Source organism: Stegodyphus dumicola, chromosome 1 (genome assembly GCF_044657685.1).
Source record: "Stegodyphus dumicola isolate Sdum_Otavi_A_Nest chromosome 1, ASM4465768v1".
Taxonomy (NCBI): Eukaryota; Metazoa; Arthropoda; class Arachnida; order Araneae; family Eresidae; genus Stegodyphus; species Stegodyphus dumicola.
The window spans coordinates 108,583,046-108,610,420 of record NC_140768.1 but is presented as its reverse complement, the minus strand read 5'-3'; the positions used below and the strand labels follow the sequence as shown (position 1 = coordinate 108,610,420).

Sequence of the window (27,375 nt, the reverse complement as noted above, 5' to 3'; positions counted from 1 at the left end):
CCACTAACCGCGAAAAACGAGGGATCACTGTTTTTTCCAATAGTAGCCTGCCCAGTCTTAGATTCAAGATGTCTTTTAAGAGATGATGGTTTTATACTTTGGTTGGATAACAGCTCACTGCAAACAACACATTGAAGTTGAGGGTGCATTTCATCTCCATTCCAAGTAAACCCAATGATAAATAACTTTCATTTCATTTTCTATACACAATTTTTCTTTCCTTTTCAGCATTCTTAGTGCTATAGATTGTCCTCAGTGCTTAAATTGCCGGAACCCACCGGAGCCCAGCTCCGGTACTTCTCAATTTTTAAGATAAATTACAATTTTAGACGGAGTGCACCGGAGCCCTAAATAAGATGAGCTCCAATACTTCTTTTTATAAAACTGAACCACAATTTAAAAGGAAAAAATTTAGAATTCCTAACGTTTAAGTCTAACAATAAGCAGACCTTGCAATACTCTATTTCCCTAGAAATATGAACTCATGAAAACATGAGACATTCAAGTAAAGTCCCCTCACTCACATGCGGAAATCTTTCCCTTTAAGAAGAGCAATAAAAAATTTGGGGGAGTTTGTTTAGGAACGCGTAAATTTCTCGCCATGCCATCGTATCTAGTATATTGTTATCGATGTTTACAGTTAGTTACCCTCTCAGGAAGGAAAATTTGTGTTCTTAAATGTGCGTTAAGTGACAGCAGGTACAATAAGAGTGAAATACTGAAATGAACTACTCAAGCACATCCTATACATCGTCTTCCCACAGTATCCACTAATGGAGGGGAAAGCGTAACCAGCAACTTTGCATTCATCCTTAGGAGTCAGATTCAGGACTCATTTTACCCGATACACATCTGCTTGATGGCTATAATTATATCAGCAGAGAGCCGCGGTCAAAGAGAACGTTCTCTATCACCAATATTACCCTCATTTTTTGTTTCCACCCACTCATACCCTTATTCTGTTTTGCCCTGGAATTTTCATCAAATATGCTTTAAGCATATTTAATTTTTGTGATGATAAAAGAACTTCCCCCACCCCTACGATCAGAGCTTAAAAATTGGGCCGGAGCCCACTAGATATTGGCTCCGGTGCTTCTTAGTTTCTGTAATAAATCACAATTCTAGCCGGAACGCACCGGAGCACTGAATAAGAAGGCTGCAGCTCTTCTTTTATGTAACTGAATAACACTTTTAGTAGAAATTTTATCTCAAAAATTTTATTTTAACAATAAAATTATATTAAAAATCGCTTATAAAATTTCAATTTATCTCTGTACATTTTATTTTATTCATTTCAATCTTCAATCATTTCAATAAATAATAATTAATTATCTAATAATTATCAATTAAATTATAATTTATTAATTATACAATAATTAATGATTAAATAACAATTTAGATACATTAATTAAACAATTATTAACTGGATAATAATTAACTATTTAATTTTAAAATTATTAATGAGTTTAGTCATTTTATTTATTTATTTACTCTTGTTCCTCTTTGCTGACGGTCTTCCATAGGGCTCCGGCACTTCTAATCTTAGAAATTAAGCCCTGACTGTCCTGGATTCATCACCTGTGAATCATCACTTTTCTGCTTAGTCAATCCTAGCCATTTTGCCATGTTGAAAATCTAGGTCTGTTTTATTATTTTTCACAAATATTTAAATGCATAATATATTAGAAGTTCTTCAAAAACAGACAACAATATTCTCAATATAAAAGTAAGGTTAACAATGCTACAAGAAGACAAAATATTTGCTTTGCTGTTAGAGACAGCAAGTCAACATTTAAAAAATAAAATTAAAAAAAAATTCTAATTGAAAATAGAGCAATATGAGTCCCGAAATGGGGGCATAATAAAGTGCATGCTAATAAATTGATGAACTCTAAAAGAATTTGACCTTGAACAAAGTTCAGATTGCATAAATTTATGAATGTTAAGAGAAAAAACTTTAACAGGATGTTGGGGTGTTTAATAGTTAAAAAATACTTTTTTCTTTGTGTACCACCTATTTTTCTATTGCCTACCACCGGTAAAAAATACAGCATATCTACAACTTCAAAAATACTTAAGAAAATAATAATCAGTGACATTTCTAACATGCATAAGATTATTTTCAAACTCCTATTAAAATTACAATTTTCCAAGAAGAAATTGAAAATGTATATGCAATGCATTATTAATGCAATACGTTGCATATAAGATACATTGCTAATATAGAAAGAATAATATATTTGAACCTTTCCTTAAGGATAATATATCTGAATAACACATTGCATTAATAATGCATTGCATATAAGATGCATTGCTAATATTAGAAAGAATAAAATACTTGAACCTTTTCTTAAGGATAATAATCAAATACGTACCTTTTGTTTTGCAAGTATAAATATTAGAAAAATCAGAAGGCCCAGCATCATTGAAGGCTTGCATTTTAATGTCATAACCAGTATCAGGTAAAAGATGTGAAATAATATGAGATCTGGTATTAGCCCCCAATACAGTAACTTTCAAGTATTTGCCAGCAGTATGAGTAGCACGATAGTGTATGAAAAAGCCCTCTGTAGGTACAGAATCCATATCATTGTACTGAAAGGACAGATTTTAAGAGGGAAAAATTAACAAATGAAAAACGATATTAAATAAAAATTTCATAACACTCAGTGTAAACATGTCAGATAAAAAGGTATGTAGAGCAGATTTATGAATTTTTAATTGGCAGTAGCCCTGTTGAAACTCTCACCGACAACCACGTGATTTGCGCATGCGCACAGCAAAAACTAAATCAGAACTTTTTAGTTGAACTTTGAGAACTCGTGATGGACGTTTGAGTGAAACATGTTAATCCTATTCTTCTGTGTTACATATATATTTTAGTTTAGTGCTGTGATGTAAATTAAATATCTTATTATCTTAGAAGCCTCTCTCTTTCTGTGCGTAGTGTATAGATGTACTTAGGAAAAATACTCCTGGATATACCTTTGGATTAGAAAGAAAGAAGATCAATTAAAAGGTAAGTCTTTTTACCTTTTATTTTCTAAGAATTATTAGAATTATACATTTTTTGGCATCCCTGCCGGGACTCGAAGTGAATTGTTGATACTTGTTGAATTATTGAATATATATTAAACAATGATGGAATTCATCGATACATTGAAAAGGAAACGCGGCCACATAAGAGCTGCCATTACAAAATTAATTGGCCGAATCGAAACTGAATTATCAAAAACAGAAGTGAATGCAGAGGAACTAGAAATTTCCTTAGAACTCTTAAATGAAAAATCGAACGAGTTAGAACAAATAGATGCCGATATAGAAAAATTAATAGACATAAAGGATCTAGACCAGGAATTAAACGGTGTTGACGAATATCGTGAAAGAATAACTACATTTAAATACAAAGCTAACAAAAAATTGAAAGAAATTAATATAGAACAACAAAAATTTAGTGTGTTAAGAAGCACTGAACAGTTAAGTGAAAGTATAGAAAACGTTAAAATCGAAAATCATAATGTGAAGCTTCCTAAACTTACGATTCCGAAGTTTTATGGCGAGAGCTGCGAATGGCTGACATTTTGGAACACTTTTTCATCAGCCATACACCAAAACAAAATGCTTGATGCTATAAGCAAATTTACTTATTTGAAATCCTTTTTGGGAGGTACTGCTAATAACACCATTGACGGTTTCGAGTTAACCGAAGAAAATTACGAAACTTCAGTTAAACTACTCACAGAAAGATTTGGAAATAAAGATGTACTGATAAACGCCCATATAGATAAATTACTGAAAATAAGACCTCTAAAGGATTCTAATGACATTCAAAATTTCCATAAGTTATTCAATTACATACAAAAACATATTCGATGTCTTGAATCATTAAATATGACCTCAGAAACATATGGAGCTTTATTAACACCTATTTTGCTTAAAACATTGCCTGCAGATTTGATTTTGGAATGTAATAAAACATTTCGAAAATCAAATTACGATTTGAATCACCTAGTGGAATTTCTTTCTCAGCAATTAATTGCTCGGGAAAAAACAGCTTTGCAGTCGAAAGAAGTGGCGTCAATTCCCCCCCCCCGGACAAACAAAACGCGGAAGCAAGCTGTCAACTTGGCATGATAAACGGGTACCAGATGTATAGTCTGCCTCGCAGTTGCTGTCTACAAATGAGAATCAAAATTATAAACATTCAAACTGCATATTTTGCGATTCAGATCATGAAAGTTCTGAATGTCGGAATGCGGGTCATTTAACCTTAGATGAAAAAAAGCAAAAATTGCTTAGGCACGGATTATGTTTTAAATGCTTGAACCGGTACCATATCTTCTGCTTGTGCAAGACCAAAGCTAAATGTTCCATATGCGGTAAAGCTCATTTGTCAATAATGTGTAACTCTCACGGAAATAATTCTACAGACATTATTGGGAATGAAAATAATAAAAAGGACTGTGTTCTGACAAATAAATCTTTCATGCAGTTAGTAAATTTGCAAACGTTAGTAGTAAAACTTCGTGGGGATGGGATCGAAAAATATGTGAGAATTTTAATAGATAGTGGTTCCCAGCGATCCTACATTTCGAAGTATGCAGTTAGTATAATGAATTATAAAACAAGTGGTAAAGAAGTATTAATCCATGGTTTTGAAAAGAAAGAAACTCATAGTAAATATTTAATTAGATTGAGTAGTCTTAAAGGTGGTTATCACTGTACTTTTCAGGTTTTGGATCAGGATAAAATATGTACTGACATTATTCAAATTCATAGAGATACATATCTTACTGAACTGCAAAAACATGGAATTTATTTAATTGACATGCAGAATAAATCTGTGGATTTGATGTATGAAAAATCACCTTTAGAAATTCATGTTCTTTTAGGTGCAGATGTGGCATGAAAGCTTCTAACAGGGAAGGTTAGACAACTAAAATGTGGGTTATCATGCGTACACACTAGATTAGGATAGACAATGATGGGGAAAACTGAAAAGCGCGAGTTCTCTAACAGTACGACAACTGTGTTGTCACTTCACGTTAATGACGCTAAAATTTCAGATTTATAGTGTCTTGACTTGTTAGGAATAATGGATCCTGCTACAACCCACACAAGAAAGGAAATTGATGAAATTGCTAAAACATATTTTCGTCAGTCATTAAAAAGAGATATTGAGGGTAGACATCGGGTTTCTCTTCCTTGGTTAGAAGGGCATGAGGTTTTATCTGACAACAGATTATTAGCAGAGAAAAGGTTAAAATCCTGCATCAAAAATCTTCAGTCAAAAAACTGTCTGAAAGAGTATGAAAATATTTTTAACGAATGGGCTGAAGAAGGTATAGAATCTGTTGAAGATAAGAAAACCGAAAATTGTCATTACCTACCACATAGGGCTGTAATTAAGGAAAGTTCAACCACAAAGATTAGACCTGTGCTCTATGCCTCAGCGAAGGAAAGGAATGGTGTGTCCTTAAATGACTGTTTAGAAAAGGGCCCAAATTATTTGGAATTAATACCGAGTATTTTAAACAGATTTCGCCTAAGTAAATACGGGGTTACCTCAGATATACCTAAGGCCTTTTTGCAAATAGGTGTCTCTCCTCGAGATAGACTTTCTTAGATTTCTCTGGTGGGAAGAAGGAGATTCTGAAAAATTAAAAATATATCGACATAAGCGCATTGTGTTTGGCGTTAATGCCAGTCCTTTTTTTCTCGCCGCCACACTGAATTATCATCTCAAGAATGTTCCTGAACATCAAAAAGAGGTAGCTAAGAAATTAAGTGAATCAATGTACGTCGACAATTGTGTGGCCAGCGTTGATATTGAAATGGAATTTATTGAATGAGACTTTGTCTTGTGACTTTAAAGATAGTTCTGTGAAACAGCCTGTCAGCAAAAGGAATATATTGTCAATAGTACACAGGATTTTTGACCCGATTGGGTTTACAGCTCCTGTTACTCTGATTCCTAAGCTGCTTTAAGAATGCTGGAAACAGAAGATTTCATGGGATAACAATTTACCTAAAAGCATTTCTGACAAATTCGAAAGTTGGAAAAATAAATTGCACAATTTGGAAAAAATAGCTATACCCAGAAGAATTTTTGCTGACTCCGAAAAAATTTCCGATTTATCTTTACACGTGTTTTGTGACGCGAGTAAATCTGCTTATGCCACATGCATATTTATGCGAAGCTATAATGAAAATTCCGTTACATGTCCCGAGTGGCACCTATCAAACCGATTTCCATACCATGACTAGAGCTCTTAGCTTGTACAATTGGTGCTAGACTGGCACATCGTGTTGAAGAAGATTTGAGACTAGAAAGCTTGCCTATTTATTATTAGAGTAATTCTATGGATGCATTATTTTGGATAAAAAAGAATGAAAACTGGGCCATTTTCATTCACAATAGAGTGAAAGAAATCCGTACTCTAGGTAATCCAAACGACTGGAATTATATTCCTGGAATGCTAAATCCAGCGTACCTCCCTTGCCAGGGATGCAGTCCGGAAACCTTAGTCAAATCAAAATGGTGGGAGAGTCCCGATTGGTTGAGAAATGATCCAGAAAAATGGCCTAGCTCTGAAATTGTACCGAATTTTGACATTATAAATGCTGAAAGAAAGAAGACAATAATTTCTACAGTTAATTCGAATGCTATGACTGACGTTAATTTTGATAAGATTTCTTCATACAATACCATTCTAAAGATAATATCTTGGATCTTCCGTTTTGTTAAAAATGTCAGACTAAGTCCTAATGAGAGAACTTTTGGAACAATTACAGCGGAAGAAATTAAAGGAGCCGAATTAACTCTTTTGAGATTAGTGCAGAGTGAATCATTTTCTGGATTAGATGACAAAAGATTACGTGTACTTCAACCAATGATTGATTCTAACGGAATCCTTAGGGTTAGAACCAGAATTCTGAGAAGAGATGATACAGAAAATTTTCAATTTCCTATTATTCTTCCTTCAGATCATCCTATTGTAGTAAAATTAATTAGAGCTAAACATGAAATGAACAATCATGCAGGAGTACAATTTTTAATATCCACTTTACAAGAACAATATTGGATTTTGAAAACATGAAAGACTTTTAAGAAAGTCATAAGAAGCTGTGTTGTATGTCAGAGGTTCGATACTAGTTCTTCGAAAACAACCATTGCTCCTCTCTCTGAAGACCGAGTAAGAGAAGCAGCAGTCTTTGAGATTGTAGGTGTTGACTTGACTGGACCTTTGATATTGAAGGGAAATCAAAAATCATGGATAGTGATTTTTACCTGTGCTGTTTTTCGTGCAGTACATTTGGAATTGATTTTCTCGTTATCAACTGAAAGTTTTCTGCAAGCGCTGAGATGTTTCATTGCTAGACTTGGAAGACCCCACACCATCTATTCCGACAATGGAACGAATTTCAAAGGAAGTGATAGATTATTCAAAAGCTTAAATTGGGAAAAAATCTTAGAACAAGCTAGTATCCACAAGATCACATGGAAATTTGTTCCACCATCAGCTCCCTGGTGGGGAGGATGGTGGGAGAGATAAATAGGAGTCCTGAAAAGAATCCTTCACAAAGTTTTAGGACGATCATCTCTGAATCATGAAGAAATGATAACAATTTTGTGCGACTGTGAAGCAATAATGAATAATCGTCCATTGACGTATGTCTCGAAAGATGTTGAAGATTTATCTCCGATCACACCTTCCATGTTTCTCCATGAGATTCGACAAATTGGAGTTCCTGATCTGGATAATTAATATAGATGCAAAATCTTTAAACAAAAGGCTTATTTATCGATAAAAACTTTTACAAGATCTACGTAAAAGATTATGAATCGAATATCTCGGACAGTTACGGCAAAATTATGAACATGTAAAAGCTTCACAACCTCTGAAAATAGGAGTTCTTGTTTTAGTGTCCGATGATAATAAAAAGCGAACAGACTGGTTATTGGCAAAAGTAACCGAGATTTTCAAATCTCGGGATGGACATGTGCGTTTAGTTAAGGTCAAGACTAAGCTTGGAGAAGTTTTGCGACCGACCAAGTGTTTGTATCCTTTGGAGATAACATCATCAGATGAACAGTCTAGATTTAGAAATGTGGCAAGCAGCTCTTCTGATGAACCAGAGACTTACTGCAATCCTGATATTTGAAATGACTTGCCTCAAGATCTTAATAGCAAAAAGATTCCATTGATGACTACAAGCAGTGGTCGAATGGTAAAGCCTGTTCAAAGGTTACAGTTTTAAATTTGATTTTTCAGCAAATTTAAAGGTGGGAGTATGTTGAAACTCTCACCGACAACCACGTGATTTGCACATGCACGCAGCAAAAACTAAATTAGAACTTTTTAGTTGAACTTTGAGAACTCGTGATGGACGTTTGAGTGAAACATGTTAATCCTTTTCTTCTGTGTTACAAATATATTTTAGTTTAGTGCTGTGATGTAAATTAAATATCTTATTATCTTAGAAGCCCCTCTCTCTTTCTGTGAGTAGTGTATAGATGTACTTAGGAAAAATACCCCCGGATATACCTTTGGATTAGAAAGAAAGAAGATCGATTAAAAGGTAAATCTTTTTACCTTTTATTTTCTAAGAATTATTAGAATTATACAAGCCCCTTATATTCCTTATTTTAGTTTCAGTATATCCTCTTTCTGTCCTAAAAGTAATTAACTGCTCATCCTATATATATATATATATATATAAACTGCATAATTTCAAATTTATCCATATAATTTGATCTTATGTAATGCTGCTAATGTAAGTACATTTCAATCAATCAGCAAAAAAGATTTCATCATAAACTTTTAATTCTATCTCAGGCTCTTTTTTGAATGTGTTATATTTAGCACCACTGTATTAAATTTATAAGGTAATATTAAATTTATGATAAGGATTAAATTTGTGAAAAGGTAAAGAGTGTAAAGAAAAATAGGTGCTGATGAGCTCATAATGATACATAAATGAGAATATGTTTCTAAAATTTGCTTTGTCCAGAAATAAGTGTGTTGGCTAGTCATTAAAAGCTGTAACTGAGTGCAACTACGCTACTGTGCATTTTACAAGCCAAACACTCGGCATAATTAAAATTATTTGTGACTTCTCTTGTATTCTAAATTATTTCTTTATTTATATATATATAATAAAATTATTAGGGAGGTAGTTGTTAAAGACAAGATGTTTATCACTGCTGTAACTATTTCCATTAATTGTAATAATTTTGTAGATAATTTGAGGATTTGAAGGTTGTTTAGATACATAAGATGACATAATGGAGAAGAATAACTTTCAGACATGGCTGTTGATTCAACAGGTTTTATTTTGCAATAAAACAATCCCCCAATAAACATAAACAGGTTCACAAATCATCATTATATGTGTGCTATGCATCCCACAATTTAATATAACTATTTACATCTTTAAATGATGGACAAAGCACAGCAATGAGAAGCACATGTTGGTAGTGGCAAGCAAAGTTTGGGGAGGGGTGACTGCACATCTAGTAGCAGCAATATTTATAAACTTGGTTTTTTGTTGAAATTTTGATCTGTGATTGGGTAAGAGCTGCCGCATTGCAGGAGGATTACATAAGTATGAAAGAGATTAATTTTGAAAAATGCAATCCTGAAAGTTATTATAAACCATGTCTGCCCTTAGGACAGAAAGAAGAGAGAGCCAAATTAAAATGACTATTGCTAATTTAAAGTTGTTAGTTTTCTTTCATATTATATATAAATATATATAATTATTTAAAAATAAATAAATGGATATATTTGCTGTGACATTTTCATCAGATGATTGATTTCTCAAGAAATTTAAAAGGTAATTAGCCTGCCTGAATAATGTACAATTCAGAAATTTACTTTTAATATTTAGGAAAAATTTTATCTCGGAAAAAAAATTACATTGCGCATAATTAGCCTCCCCTCCAACAAGCCAGAAATAAATAATAATAATAATAAGAAGAATAAGAATAATAAAATGTAATGAATCAGCATTGATGTTTATTCAAATTTTTTGAAATACCAGTGAGTTTTAAGAAAGGCTATCTATGGAAATTGGTTGCCAAGAGAAGGTTCAGTGTATTACAGTAATGATTTCACTTCACGAAAAAAGCGACTGATTCAACAAAGTCTACTAACCTCCCAATGTAGTGTTATAGCAGATGGACTTGCTGCTTCTGCAAATGTAATCATAGGTGCAACAGATGGTTTTTCCATAGGTGTATCCTTTGACAAAACAAACTTATCAGAGACAGGACCAGATTTATTGTCATTATTTGAGTAGACTGCTGCTATACGAAATCGATAGTTGCCACCTAGAATGAAAAAAATTGCTTTAAAATGCAAATTATTTTAACATATTTAAAAAATATTTGTACAGTGCCAAAATTAATAAGGAATGACCCTTAAAATATAGGGATCTCATGCATAATATTAAGTTCACCAAATTATCAAAAATGCATAAAAGTAATTTTATATAACTTTAGATTTTATTCATATGTTTTGAAAATAAGATCTTAAATGGAATCATTACAATTTATATTTTATTTACTTTTATAACTTCATATTATTATATACTATTTATATGTTTTATATATGTGTGTGTGTGTGTGTCATATATATATATATGTGTGTGTGTATATCTTTTTCCTAATGCAGACACTACTGCCCTTTTTTAATGCAATGCTGTTTTTTAAAGCAAATATTTACTCAAGAGCTTGATGTACAGCTTTAATACTATAAAAAAATTTCCTTTTGAATTCTTACCCACTCTCAAGTTTGTAACTGCGTACGAGTGAATATGTGCAGCTATATCTTCATCAATAGTCATCCAGTCAGTTTTCCTCCTTCCAACTTCCTTGTACTGGACTTTGAAGAATAAAATAGGAAGTCCATCATTTCGAGGAACACCCCATCTCACCATGACAGAAGTATTTGATAATCGTGTTACTTCTGGTTTTGAAGGTGGTACAAGTTTAACTGGAAAGATATTATTTATTAATATACTCCCTTACTTTACAAAACAGTTTCTTTGATCACATATATAAACAAACATCTCTTTTCATTTGCATACATTTTTGATATAAATGTTTTAGCTACTTAACAGTGTGCGCATACACTATGCGACAGTGAAAATACACAACCATGAATGCATGCACAGAAAGTGATGAAAATCAGCAAAGAGACACTGCAACAAACAATAAGTGATGTTTATTACAACACGATGCACTTATAAAACCGCAACTATACAATATGGTCAGTAAGTTATAGAGTCACCATTAGTGGCAATACAAGCATCAACACATCTACTTACAGACACAAAGAAGATGTAGATTGTCTCCTGAGGGATAGATGTCCATTCCCTGCTAACCATTTGCCACAGTACGTCTTCTGAATGCGGAGGGGGGGATCCCACATAAGCAACATTTGATAGGTGAAAGATTTGGGGAAGAAAGGCGGTTAGGAAAGCACCTCAGTACCTTGCAGGGCATGTTGGCTGATGTGCACCGTGTATGGTCTAGAGTTATCCTGTTGGTAAATAGCATTCAGCACTACCTGATAGAAGGGTAGTGTCAACAGATGGAGAATGTCAACTACATATAATTGGGTTGTCATATTGCCAACAACACAGGCGAATGGCAATCTGCTATCACAGCTGATGGCATCCTAAACAATGACAATGTTTTGTCATGCAGTGTGGTATTCCACAGTAGTGGCTAGATTGGACCTATCATGATGTCACTGCCCAGACTTGTACTTGGTAACAGTCATTGCTTAATCAAAAGCGTGACTCATTGAAAAGCACCAGATTATACCATTCTAAAATCCACATGGCTCCAACAGCACCGGTACCACCGCAAACAGAGGCACCTGTGCAGCTGGCTTAATGAAAAACTTTTTATCAGATGCCACATGTGTAGGCACAAGTTGACAATCGGCAAACCTGCCATCCTAGTCGATATAGGAGCATTAAGAGTGTCCTGCAGCTGCTGCAAAATTTTGATGGGCATGGCCTGCAAGTAATCACCACATGCTTCTGAATGTATCGAGAACTCACTCTGGTAGCACTGCTACACCTAGAATATGCCATATTCCTTTCTTCCAACCATCTTCACCACAAATATGTATCAGTGCCTGTATGCTGCGATTCACCGCAGGCACCAACCGGCTCCTCTCAATCCGATCACCATAACCTTGATGTACTTGTATGCCTGCTGAAGCTGGCTCAGTTTTCGGGGTCCTGGCATTCTCCATACTAATGTTTCCTCTGCCACAGTACAAAAATCTGCAAAATGATTATTCTGCCTGATAGAGCAGCACACCTACTATCAATTCTGCATATTTCTTCCCTTTTTTCTTGCTTCGCCTACAACAGAATGTAGCCCTTTTCACATCATTTACATAACTTGAAGCACTGTGTCTACCCTACAATTCGCATATTCTTCGAAACATACAATTCATGGAGTCTTATGTCCATAAAATTCAGAATGTATAAGTTAGGACAATTTTGTTTCATCTGACTATACAGGCCATAGTCATGAACAAGGCATATAAAGACTAGCATCACAAAGCATTTAATTACTATCATCTGCAAATAATTTATTTTACCTGCAGTGCTAACTTCCTTTTCATTTCTGGTACATGAATACTAACCTCCTTTTGAATGCTTCTTTTTTTTTCTTTTTGGACTTGAACCAGAGTCAAAATTAGGTAATTTATCTCTCCCTGAATTTAATGCATCTTCAGAATTTTTGTCTACGATTCCCAAATCCTTTTTACTTTCATGAACTAAAGGTGGAGTGCTGATTGTATCATCTGCATCATAATCTTTAAAAAAAATTAATAATTAATAAACAACTTGGAAGAAGAGAGAGGAAAGTTTGAAAATTGTCTGATAAAATATTTCATATCTTTTAATTTAAAAAATATGTATGATAAGGATAAGTCTTTTAAATACATAATAAAGAAATTGGAATAAAAGAAGTTCCTTCATACGTAAGTCATAAATAATTATCGATTCTGTGAAGAAACTTTTCCTAAACAGTAACTTCACATTAAATATGATTTTTCACATATTTAAAGAGATAACACCAATCAGCTGACTTTCATAATTCAAGATATACATTGAACGTTTCGGGAGAATGCTATATTTTGAATTATGTCTACTTAGGCATCATCTAAAAATGTGAGAAGAAATCTAACCAATTTTGTTAGAGGAAGGCTAAGTCTTACCATCATAATTATGTGCATCATAATCAAAATCAACTGATTTATTGCCGGAAGTCACAGTGACTATTGTAGCTGAGTAAACAGTCCCCAAATCATTGTTAGCAAAACACTGATAGATTCCAGAATGCCTGTGATTTACATTTGTTATCAACAAATGGGATTCTGGAAAAAAAAAAAAAAACATTAAATGTATTAACATTTAAAAAAATGCAATTGCTTTATTACAAGCATAAATGTTTTAAATTATAATTAGTCTTAATTCTCACAACATACATTAAAAAAATTTAAACTACAACATATAATACCTATTTTCAAAATTAAATATTTTCATAAAGCATAAAACTGTCATTCATTTAAAATATTAATAAAGTCATTATAACAATATATAAAATAGAAATTTATAGCAAGAAAGACACATATTTTGATTAATTGTACATTTTATAACATACTGTACTCGGTACATATTCTTATTAGAATTTACAAAAATTTTATGGTACTTTAACCCTTTGCGGCACAGTGTGTCCGATCTGGACATACCTAAAAATTTCCTTCTGTACGCACAGAAAAATTGAACGAAAAAGGATTTATAGGTTACTATAGGCTACTCTGAACCTTCTTAATTTTTAGTAGATGGCAGCTCAACACAAACCAGTCCATATATATTTTAGCCATTTTTAGTTTTTTAAGACCCTCATTTTTGAAAGAAATCTTCCAGGTTTTTTTTAGGGTATAAAAGGAATTGTTTGAAAAGAAATTTTTATGTTATTTTTTTGGCTGTATGCTAATCTCCTTATTCTATATTAGTTTTAAATTTTTACCTTGAAATCTTGCCTAAAATCAAACGGCGAACCCTAGGTGTGCCCAGACCGAGCTCACTGTTAATCTAGGACAACTGAGAGTCTGTATTCTTTGTTTCTCCGCATCTCATTGGTCAGTTCATTGACAACAATGCTTGTTTCTTTTTTCGAAGCTCTATTCAATCAGTGTGCCACTTTGGGCACACCCACAGAATTAAAACGATAAGTGCTATCTTTACAAAATTTTACTTGTGTACTCCCTTAGGCCTAATTAGACTGCCTACTTTTTTTTAAATCAAAACTCTGACTTTAAAAGGTAGCGAGCCGGAAAGGGTTAATTGGTAATTTTATGGTATTGTTTTATACAATGTGTCTGCGATATTAGATGTGACCAAATTATTAATAACTTGCCAACTGAGTTCCTTCCTCCTTGCCTGTTTCATTACATGAATCTGGATGTAAGGTTAAACCTAACTCAGAAATTTAGAAAGTCTTCCTCCTGAGGCCTTATGGGTGATCGCTTTGAAGACCATCTATAACAGCCTTCCAATAACTGGTTACATGTGTATATTGATGTTTCGCTTTCTGATTTTTCACAAGGTGCTGAAACTAGCATCTTTAATGAACATTTTTGTTTTCACCTTTCAGTTACAAATTTCACAGCTCACTTTGATAGATTATTCTTATATCACTATTCACTTAAACATTCTTTTATTCTCATTTTATTCAAGTGATTCTTATATCACTTGAAGAATTTTTTATATGAGAAAACTCCTTTAAAAATGCTGTAATCCTTTCTGATTCTGCACTACAGGCTCTTTTTTATAAGAAAGAGATTGAGAACTCCTGGGTCTTAAGATGCAGGACTTTGCTTGAAAATTCTCCTAATAACGTGTCCTTCCAGTGAATTCCTGCCAATGCGGCATTGAGGGAAATGAGCAGGCTGATTATTTTGCCAAAAAGGGATCTTCTGTTCTTCAGACACCCCTTCTGAAATAGCAATTCTATTCAGCTAAACTGGAAATGGCTAGGATTTCCAGGTGCTCTCTTCATTAGTTTTGCACGGTAAACCTTGGAATATACTCTTTTCTAGACCACAACTTATTTCCGACTCACATTGTATGGCTGCAGTTGTAACTTTCAGAATGTTAACAGCATTCTAATATAAATATCTCTGTGCTCATCTTTTCATTTTAACATTATGGACTCTCCTGTGTGTTCTCTTTGTATGACTGGATAGCATACATATATATATACATACATACATATATATATATGCTACATTGTATATATTTCACGACAATCTGCATATCAATGCTCATCATCTGTTAACATCAGAAAGCATTTTCTTAAGTGTCATTTTATTTTTAATTACATACAATATATACAATATAATATATTTTACTCTTCAGTGTCTGTATGAAACCCTTCTTTTTCAGGAATATTGGATTCGTAGATGATTTTTCAGGAATATTTCAGGAACATGATTCACTTGGGAATTTTTTAGCAAGTACTGTCAAGGAAATATTAAAACTCTGTTGCTTTCTACTGGCTCAAAACAGTTATTATCAACATTTTTAATAAAGGTAACAATTTTCTATGACTTTCTGGTGTAGAAAAATATATTTAATAGCATACGACTGGCGAATCGGCTTGCATCTTAGAGGACAAACTTATAACCTTGATCCATAAGACGCAGGCTAATTTTAGAGTTAAAAAAAAAACATCTAAAATAAAACTGACTTATACACTTAATTTTAAAATACTAAATCGCATTCAAAGATTGTGCACAAATTTATTCATGGTTTGAGTTAATATTCCTATTAATTTTGAGTTAATATTCCTAATTAAAAATAAATTTGAGTTAATATTCCTGAAAAAGAAGAATTTCATAAAGACACTGAAGAGTAAAATATTTAAATTTGTATATAATTAAAAATAAAATGCCACTTAAGAAAATGCTTTCTGATGTTAACAGATGATGAAAATTGATATGCAGATTGTCGTGAAATGCTTTGATCAATAATTTTTTTTCCAAAAGAGGATTTTATTTACAGATTCTTTCAGAATTTGTCTTCTAGAACATGATGGTGGGCTTCAGGATTGCCATACAGCCAATTCTTAACATTATTTGTATAAATTAAAAGTGTAATATATTTCTAGTTCAATGAATCTTTCTTTAGAGGGTAGGGGGTATGACTGTAACAAAAACTGTATGTGAATATTACTAATGCATTTTTCGGTTTTAGAAACATAAATTATCTGAGTCAAAATGTTTTTGGCTTATTAAATTAAACACAATTATAAACTGAAAAATAATACAAAATAAAGTAAATCACGATAGAATTTTACTGAATAACACTAAATGGGAGGAATGAACCTCGATTTTTTTGTAATTTATTCTGAAAAAAAACCCCTCAAGTGAGATGAAAAAATGGCAAAACCTATTCATACTTCACACCTGCAGATATCAATAGCTATAAAAAAGGGGGAGAGAGGGGGGGCAATGTAAAGGACTTATGAGCTGTCTATAAAAAATTGTACAATGAATATTTGAACTTCATAATACAGTACGTCCTTGCATATTTTTCCCTCTAGCCTTTTAGAGGCAGGTTCTGAACATTTTAAAAATTATTTGCATATTTTTTCCCTTCTTCAGTGCATTCAGAGAATGAGCTTCACCAAATTTTAAAATGGATTCATCCGCATAGTGATTGTTTTCATCCTATTAACAATGACAAACCTTCGCAAACTACATGTGAAGGTCATACAAAACCTTTCCCTTCTAAAGCTGAGCTTTTTACTAGCCTAATACAAGAACCAATAAATAACAGTAACACGTACCGACATCCCAACAATAATTTTGCTGAGTCAGCTGCAAATTAAATTCTCTAATTACTATTCATAGATGATTTGAAACTTATGGTGTAGCAGAGGCAACAATGAGCGAGATACCTTATTAGATATTGTAATGTTAATATTACTATGTATCCTTAATGGAATGTAGGTTTCTTTTAAAGAAATAATATTGAGATAGTTATTTATAGTTCAACCATGACTACTTTTCATTTATTTTGTTCTTATTGTAACTGCATCCTTTGGAAATTAAACTACTAGCATAATTTACCTCTTTCGATTTTAATGTGATAAAATCAGTGAAAAAAAAAAAAAAAAAGAGAGAGAGAGGGAAAAATATGCATGCAAGTAAGGTAACAGAAATATTAAATTCCTAAAAACCTAATTTTTTTAATAAAAAGTTGCACTTTAGTGTTTTTCAGAAAAAGGAAATAAAAAATACAGGGGGGGGATCACAATTGGCATAAATAGATTAACTAACTGATATGTTTTTAGGCATTCTATTGACAAATTGAGAAAATAAAAAATGACAAGGCAAAAACTTCTTAATCCAGTATTAAATACACATTAAATTAAACATTACGCATTAACACATTAAACATTAATATTAAACATATTTTATATTTAAAAAATTAAATAGTATTTAATACCTTTACTTTCGCTCTCTGCATCAACTGATACTATTTTACCATTATGCATCCACGTCACTAGAGGTTTTGGATGCCCATGGACTAGGCAGCTTAATGTCATATTTTCTCCCACTTCAACAGATATGCTTTTAGGGGATTTTAATATCTGTGGTGTTTCTGGAAGTAAATTAAGATAATGAAGTTTATAACAAAAATTTTGGAACATCTAGCTACCTATAGAAGAATGATTAAACAAGTGGCTAACTGTTAGAATTTTATGTATTTACCCTGAATTTCAATCTCCGTACTACTCGACACATTTCCAACAGAATTTTCTGCTTCACAGTAATACACACCTTCATCTCCTCTTCGAACACCAATAATATGGAGATTTCCTATAATTAAAATTTATGAACATTAAATCAGGTTTCATAACAAAATCTTTTGACTTTGAAATTTACTCAGAAAGTTTTAAATTATGTCTTTAGAGTAGTATGGAAAAAAAAATTAAACTTTATAAAGAATATAATGAAACTTCAATTATCTATCAGTCTCAGGACCATCACTGTAGCAGATAAGAGAAGTGACAGATAATAAAAATTCCTTCCACCATCACCACAATAATTGCCATAATATTTGTGTAGTGCTAAAACAAGTCATACCTACAATTGAAAATTGGTTACATTACATTTTCTTAGCTTACTAACTATTGTGCAAAATAAAATTATAATATTTAAAATAAATACCAAACAGTCTCATATTGCCCTTGTTTAAGTAAAAATACCTCTCAATAGCAAGAAAAAAAGGTGGAGAGATATAAAATATACAATGAAATTGTGATTGGATTATCTGATTATAGTAAAGAACACTAGGCCCATATGCCAAAGCACGGGGACGCCTCAGCGAATCTTTTCACGTGCAAACTGGCTTGCATTCAAATTAAACATGAGTAAAACTACGAAAACAGTTATGCAGCCAGCCTATTCACCAAGACTTGACACCGGATTGTGTTTACACACTTCAGCAGTCTTATCCACTTGATCACTGGTGGTCAGTTCGGCATGACAATGATACATATACGAGTACAGAAACTGGCTTCTGCTAAGTACAAAATTGCATAAATAATATCTTTGTTAAAAATATATTTAAGTAACCACAAGAACACTGCAAAAGCCAAAATTAAAGTTAATAAACAGTTACATTTCTGTAACACATTATACACTCCGTTGGAAAAACAAATTTACACCTTTGAAAAAACTGAGCCACAACTATAAAACACAGTATGCAAATATGGTTTGGCAAGTTGTATAACTGATTAAACTTGCAGCACCAATCAGCATTGTGGAGCAATGCAACATATGCCTGAAATATGCAGCTGGTAGAATGTAAAAGGGCAGGTGCAACAAGTGACAAGCATTTACAACCATGCTGATGGCTTGGATACATGACATTGTAACCAAAGATGCCTTTAAGATGTACCCAACAGCATTATGAAAAGTTATCAGATTTTGAGAGGAGTCACATCATAGGGCTAAAACAAGCTAGCTGGTTGAAGAAACAAATAAATCGGTGGACATATTGGTCAAAGCGATATGGTAGTTGCCCGCTGTTGGAATTAGTGGTTCAGTGAAGGCATAGTCAGCTGTCATAGTGCGTCGGGACATTTCCAGGCCACCAATGTGCGAAATGATTGCACAATTAGAAGAGCTGCTATGTCTGCAACAATAACTACACCATTTGCCAACTCTTAGGGATCAAGGGATACGATTCATAAAAGGCTAGATGACACTGGGCTCAGATATCGACGTCCATTAAGATATTTGCCATTTACACTCCACCATAAGCAGTATCGCCCAGCAAGGTGCCACTCTCGGTCAAACTGAAGTGTCCGATTGGAGAAATGTGATCTTCAGGGATGAATCATGTTTATCTCTCAGTGCTGATGACCGCCACGTAAATGTCTGGAGACAGAGAGGTGAGTGGTACAATCTGTCATTATTTACTTAGCAACATACAGCCAGAACACAGTGTGACAGTCTAGGAAATAAATCAGCTGGAACAGCCATTTATCATTAGTCATGCTGCGAGGTACTCTGATTACTCTTACAGGTACATTGATAACATTTTGCAGCCGATCATACTGCCTATGCTAGGAGGTCGTCCAGGTTCTGTTTTGCAGTAGAACAATGCTCGGTCACTTTTTCAACAATATCTTCGGCATGTTAATGTCCTCGACTGGCCTGACAGGTCTCCAGATATAGTGTCCATCAAACATGTTTGGGATATTTTGGGCAGGCAAATTCAGTGTACAAATGTGTACATTATGTGTATAAACATGTCCCAACTCAATGATCAGTTGTTCCATTTGTGGTACAATCTGCCACAGCGGTACAGGTCAGTTCGAAGCCAATGTTTCGAAGCCAATGGTTCGACGCGTGGTCGATTCAACACGAGGTCGTTTCGACGCGGGGTCAGTTCGACGCCATACTTTTCGTATTTTTATTTATTTTTAGAATAAGTTTGCATTATCATTCAAATAAATTTGGTATCATCATCATTTGGTGTTTCATACCCCACATTATGGGAATTCATAGATGGTCTCAGGCATGTTAAAAAATCAATTGATCAATATTATGAACAATTTGTATGTGGAGATGAGCCACCGCAAAAGAGGAATAGGTATCTGTGAGCTGATATGAGAATTAAAGTAATGGTTGAAGATTTTGAAAATCGAGAAATAATGGAATACCTGAAAGGTGTGGCGTGTAATTTTGCAATGGATTAGTATAATAACAGTTCTGTGATGTAACCCTATTTATCTCTAATCTTATTTATCTGTAATTATATTTGTCTGCGATATAATATAACTACTTTGTAACCATGTGTTTATTTACCATTTGTGTATTTTGCCTTTTTGATGCTGTTTTATGAAATAAATAAATAAAAAAAAAACCTCCCTCATGTCCCGGGGCCTTGACGTTGGCGAGGAGGCTACTCACTAATCTGGGACACAAACAAAAATCTAGAACACTTTCACACATATACACACATATGTTTATTTCAAATATGCATGCAAACAATCGTTAATTCAATAAATAAAATTCCGTCATATTACTTATTTATATTACTTCATATTTATTCTAAAAATAAATTAAAATACGGAAAAAAATATGGCATCGAAACGACCTGCTTCGTACCACAGAGGTAGAATGACAACTTAACAGATTTCATGCCCAACTGGAGTATGGGCTTGTACAGCTGCCAGGGGCAGCTTTACTGCCTACTGATTTTCACATTCTTTGTACTGCTATTCATAAACAAAACACTCCCCCCCCCAATTTCTGATCATTTGTTTATCTACTCGAATACCATACTACTGCTGAATTTCGTAGTTGTGACTCAATTCTTTCTCGGTGCAGTATTTTTTGCAATAGAGTGTATTTTTGGAGATAATAAAATCTCATTTCAAGCATTTTACTAAAAAATTTTCTTTGGTTTTATTTAATATGTTTTATGATTTAAAACTGTTTTAACATGATTCAAGATAGCTTTGTGTAAAATAAAGCAAAGATTTTCATAACTATATCAAATTTATTATTTCTTCACTCTAAATACAAATATGCACATACAGTTTAATTTCTTTCTCCCTTCTTTATTGTCATGTTATCTGTAATTTGCTTTTGAAAAACAGTAAATTCTAAGAATATGAGTTTAATTCTACAGCTAATAGGGTGCTGTGAAAATAAGCAAATAAATTTCATTTGAGATAGTACAGAAGTTGGATAGAGAAACTGAAACAACTGGCAAACACAGCAATCCAGATTCAAAGTATATATTCTTTTGGTTACAAAAACTTGAATAATTTCAAATTTTGTCAACCACAGCATGGCACTGAATATGAATTTTCAGCATAACTACCATCCTTAAAATCTAAGAAATATTTGATTTTCAAGTGGAAACAGAAGGTTTCCAAACTGCAACATGATTTAAAAGGAATGCAAAACTGACTTAAATTCACTTTATACTTTATACACTATTATTATATATATTTATAATGAACTGCTTATAATGTGTTTTCATGCAAAATATATTAATATTTAACTAGATATTTTACATTTTATTTTTTGGCTTCTTTCAATATTTTGCAATTTTCTTAAAACTTTTAGACTGAGAAATTCCTGAGTAGGGAAGGAAAGCCTTTATTTATCAAAGTACTTTTGAATGCGATGAAAATAAAATCAAAACTAATTAGTTAGCAAGTTTAAAGCACAAATTTAAAACACTATGGTATCTGCAGACAAGTGGGGGGGGGGACTCTTAATTTCATATCAGTTAGGTCTATATCTTTTCATTTCAGCTTGAGCATTTACACACATCTGATATTTCTAACACCAGTTTTTGTACTCTTCTCTACCTAATGCATCATGTGGTACAGTACCAGCCACTCAGGTTTACACTGTAGTTTGATGGTCAAAAGGGTGAAGCTATGTCGGTGACAGCAAAATAAATGACTAAATTAAAAAAGCAGCAGATTCAGTAATTTAATGGGATATGTGATAAAAAATCAGAAGAACTGGCAATTATGTGACAGGTACTGACTTGAAACATTGAAAACTATAAAGCATAAATGGGAGATACATTATGCTTTATAGTTTACATACATTCAAGCTGACAAACAGATTGTCCTTGCTCATTTATCAAATGCATCCGTTACCGAAACAGCAAATCATTTTGTGTAAAAGCCACAGTACTTGGAATCAGTGTCTGTATAGCTCAAAAGGAAGTTCAAGTGGTGCAATTGGTGAAGCATAAGGTAGGTAGGTATGTGGAAAGACTTTTACAGTACAAACAAAGTGTATTCAATACATTCAAAACATCTCAAATTATGGCCTTTGTTAACCAGCACCTAAACTAAATACCAGTTTCAGGGGTATCAGAACTATAAAATTTGGACAACACAAAATGCAAAATTCTATTTAATTTATAAATCCTTCTTTATATTCTTTTTTACATTTGGGTGAATGTATATGTGGAATATATGTGGAGAAGCCTATCTAGAAATATATATGTACAGCATCATGGTCAGAATGAAACATGGAAGTGGAATTGTGATGGTCTGGACTGCAAAGGATAGGTGTTTTTGTGAATAGTGCTTTTTGATGGTGACATAGCATTATCTATGTATTCTAGAGGACAAAGTTAACCCAACTGCTGAATCACAATTTGTCAAACAAGAAATATATCATGATGACAATGCACTGGACCCCACCAGTAAACTGATGACAGAGTTATTTAAAAAACAAAAAAGTGTTCTATAGAATCCCTATGCATAACATTCAACATAACTGTCATATATATGCTGGAGCATAAAGTTTGAAAGTGTGGTCCCCCTCACCACCATGATGAAAATAGCTACTGTTTTGCAAAAACAATAGCTAAAAATAGTTTCAAAATACTTACAGACTCGTATCAATCATTTCTAAGAATAACTACTGCAATACTGACTTCCAAAAACAGAGTTACAGATATTAATAAAATATTACACACTAGTATGTAAATATTTTAGTTTCAACAGTATTTCTACAGTATTGTTAAAAAATGCGTATTACAGGTATGTTCAATTACCTCCAATTTGTTGATATCGTGAATGAGGAAGTTTTCCATGATGCTTTCTCCAACTTACAACAGGCAGTGGATGTCCAGCAACTGCACATTCCACAGTCACATTGCTTCCTAATGCAACTGCTATTTTAGCTCTCGGCGTCTTCACAAAACTGGGCGGTTCAGGCCGAAAAGGGGCTGAAATGCATAATGAATGCCTTAATGTTCATATATAATCAATCGAAATCAAATATTTACACAGTAAGAAAGATGGTAAAAAGGTAAAAAAAATTTCTACCCTAAAAATATTTCAATTTTAATTGCAATATAATCACTCAAATTTCAGTTTTAATAGTGGTGTTTAAGCTGAAAGGTGATACTGAATATAACTGGATTTTTTCAAAATATTTACAGTATATTTTAATAGCATGATTACTAACTTACTGATGCTTACTAATTTTTAATAGCATAATTGTTAGTTTTGATTTAAGAAACATGTTTAGCTTAGTCTTTGAATTTTTAAACTTTATTATATTACACTATTAAGGCATTTATTAGCCATGTGGCCTGCTGTGAGACAGAAAAAAAAAAAAAAAAAAATCCATTTATCTTCCACATTGGCAAACTGCTAATTGCCTCTAGGGTGCTGGCATTCAATATGGTACAGGTTAACTTCTGTGCTGCCCAGATGTATAGTGGTTAGGAATACCGAAAGGCTACTGCAATACCAAAAAACCCGTGTTCGAATCTTGGAGAAGGCACGGTTGTAACCGTCAGTCCCTTCATAGAAGGTAATGGTTGCCGCCTATTAGGTGCTTCTACAGTAAAATGGCTACCACTTCTGGCCTTAGAAGTCGCCAATGCTGAATATACAAATTTCTGCCATAATATATATATAACTTTAATTTTCCTTTAAAAATAATTAATTATACACTGCTAAACTCTAACTCAATTAAACTCAGCAGTATTAATTGAGCAAGTTCTTAAAAACTGATCATTTTTTGTAAACATTTCCACCATTAACAAAAAGTATTTTTAATGCTGTTGTACATTATAAACTTCAGTATAAACAGCCGAAAGCTGCCAGCCCCCGTGCCCTGCAGAGACAGAAGAAGAAAAACTGCTTAAATATTAAAACTCTTTGGAAATGAAAGACTTTTAATATAATGATAGCAATTCGAGACTGATTCTATATTGATAACATATTGCTTATTCTGTACAAGATGTTTGCCTAAAAACATTTGCCTCTCTTGAATAACTGGTCAAAGGTCAATGATTCTAGTGAATAAATTAAGGATGGTTTTCAGATTATCTTTGGATATTTTTTATTAAAAATGCAGGAAATTTGAGTTTGTAGATAAAGCCTCTCTACAGAAAGTCCCAATTAGTGATTGATTTCTTTGTTAAAGATCTTAATAATGTAGGCTAATAATACTATGTAAAATCAGCCACAAAAGAATTTTGAGTAATGTATGACCTGAACCATTTGATTCAAAAATAACAATTTTGGGAATCATAATAAAAATCCTACTCTATGCTAAATTCTGAATTTTTACCTTTCTGCCAATGGTATCTTGAAACCTACACTTCTAATGTTTTTCAGGATATGACTAGAAATTTTAAATCCAAAATTTAGCAAGTATTACTTTGGGGGGGGGGGGGTCAAAAGCTGTACATAGCCCAAAAAGTTTGATGAAGGAATGATATGGCAAGTAATTTGTAAATCACAAAATGGAAAGTATGAAAATCATTTCTCTTATTGAGACAATTTTTTCCTTGCAAAAACTCAAAAAAAAAAAAAAAATTTCCATACGTTTTTATCAAAGGATACCACATGCTCAAAAATATCGAAGTCAATTTTTCACCTAGAAGTTAGCTCAGACATTGTGCACATACATACCTATAACTTGCAGCATAATTTTCCTTTTTGACATCACTTTTTCTGCTAAGAAAGGATTATAGGCAATGCATTTATATTCTCCAGCATCTTCTGGCTTTACATTAAAAATCTGCAAATCACCTGATGACATCAGTTTCCTGTTATCTAATGCAAAAATAAAAGAATTGTTCATTAATAAAACTTTGGTTGTACTCTAAATGAACAAACACATTTATGAGTTAAATATTTTTATTATTTTCTTGCATTATTTTTATGATTACATATTTCTTACATTTACAACATTAATTTAAAACATATTTTAAGTATACTGAATTGGTGTTCATTTTAGAAGGAAATTGTATGCATTTAGAAGAAAAATAACACACATCTCTCTTTAAAAAGTAAAATTATTTAGCCTTATTAACAACAGAATAATTTTGCTCCTTGAAGAGGAATCTGCATCAGGTTCAGTCAAAATACAAAGAACTTTCTTGAATATCCGCTAAAGATTGAATACACATATTATAAATAAAATTACTAAGTAAACGTTCAAAAAGAAATAAATAAACTAAAAATTAAAAATCAGGCAATGAAAACAACTTCAGTGTAAATAATACAAGATTCATGAACATTTTCCATGTTTTCACATCTTAAGATCTAAAATAATTATACGATTCGCAATCAGTCAGATATTTCTATTTTAACACAATGGATCTCAAATTGCAGGGTAATCAACTTTATGTCCGATCTATTATTTGAAGAAATGCATTAACATTTCAATTGAAAATACTGTTATTCATTTCAAACTATTCAATAATTCATATTACATTCTAAAGTAATTAAACTACAAGTAAAGTAATTACAATTTAAAGTAATTAAATTATAAGTTGTAAACAGTGAGAAATATTAGAAGCAATCAGCTACATACAGAAATTGCAATTACATTTTTACTGAAGGCATTGCAAATTGGAGAACTGAAAACAATGATTTTAAAATTTTTTAGAAAGTTTCTGAGTAAAGTAAATCTTGTTTACCAACCTGTTGATCGATCAATCTTGCTCCCATTAAATAAAAACGAAGTAACAACAGTTGGCACACTAAATGGAGGATCACAAGGAATCACAGCAGTATTACCATTAATTGCAGTAATATGAAGGTCATCTTCAGGAGAAAATTGCTCTAACACTGCAAAAACGGGGAATAAAAAACTATTGATCAAAACACTTTTTTTATAACTAGGAACTTAACATTAAAACATATACAGTGAAAAGTCGTTAATCCAGACTCGTCGGGACTTCGGCGATTCCGGATTATAGATCATCAGTTTAAATCGGGTAAGATGGCATGCAGAAATTATAAAATTAAAAATATGAAACCGTAATTTATGAAATAAAGAACAATTATGATCTAAAGGATATCAAAATTTACAAAAAAAAAAAAAAAAAAAAAAAAAGGCTTAATATTTATTTGTTTACTTTATTATACATTTCTTTCAATGTAAGTTGTTTAAGTTGCTTCGTTTTATGTGATAATACTTTCTCTTTAATTCTATAAACAGACATAATTTTTTGTTCAGTTACAAAGTTCTGCTGTTCAAGTCCTATAATTGCTGTGTCGAGAATACCGACTAATTTGTCAATCAAAATTTTTTCGTTTTCAATAACCTCTGTCTCACTTTCTTCACTATCGGAAACAAATTATAATGACGAGGAATTTGATTTAAATCATATCAAAGACAATAAATTCAATTAAAGATATTATCTATGCCTGAATTTCACTTCTGCAATACCATCCTAAGAATAAAATAGATCCGTAAATAGGATGCATTATTGTAAAAAAAAATTTAATAAACATAATTATAAAACAAATTTGAGAATAAAATCAACTTTACAAAATTTATCAAGTAGCATTAAGTATTTTACCTTATAATAGTTGCACATATTTGAAAGAAGATTAATGACATTTTACTAACAGTTAACTTTATGTTGATTTTTTTTTTTTTTTTTTTTTCTTTTATGTCTCATTCTATCATGTATTTGCTCAGTCTAGAGGTTTTGTAAATAGCAGGTAGATTTTATGTAAAACAACACAGATTAAAATGTGAAGTAAAATCATAATCAGCATGATTTGTAACAGAAGATGGATGTTGCCACCTCTGCTGCTTGCCTAGAGCGAGACCTGCTGACCAGAACAACCCTGAAAGCATGATGTAGGCAATGTTGGCAAGTTTTTAAATTTAGTTATGCTGTGTCTGTCTGACACAGTTAGTCGTAGCTTTGCGTAGAGTTCCTGGGGTTGTAATTAATATACTTTTAAGGTTCCAATAAGTCACTAAAGCACTAGAGGTGATAAGTTGTTTTGTA

General features: G+C 32.6%; 1 protein-coding gene across 2 annotated transcripts in view; it reads right to left on the bottom strand.

The window, feature by feature from the left end:
• Positions 1-27,375, bottom strand: part of LOC118179781 (interference hedgehog-like) — a 204,847-nt gene that overhangs the window by 31,730 nt on the left and 145,742 nt on the right. Inside the window, exons 4-13 of one of the 2 annotated variants that reach the window (XM_085819144.1) lie at positions 26,051-26,197; positions 25,034-25,177; positions 23,158-23,331; positions 17,820-17,927; positions 17,554-17,709; positions 13,254-13,412; positions 12,675-12,848; positions 10,788-11,000; positions 10,161-10,336; positions 2,376-2,595 (exon numbers count right to left, since the gene is read on the bottom strand). In XM_085819144.1, the coding sequence (XP_085675270.1) occupies positions 2,376-2,595; positions 10,161-10,336; positions 10,788-11,000; positions 12,675-12,848; positions 13,254-13,412; positions 17,554-17,709; positions 17,820-17,927; positions 23,158-23,331; positions 25,034-25,177; positions 26,051-26,197 (1,671 nt within the window). The remainder of the gene's footprint in view (positions 1-2,375; positions 2,596-10,160; positions 10,337-10,787; positions 11,001-12,674; positions 12,849-13,253; positions 13,413-17,553; positions 17,710-17,819; positions 17,928-23,157; positions 23,332-25,033; positions 25,178-26,050; positions 26,198-27,375) is intronic. The other variant, XM_085819152.1, reaches the window with a different exon arrangement.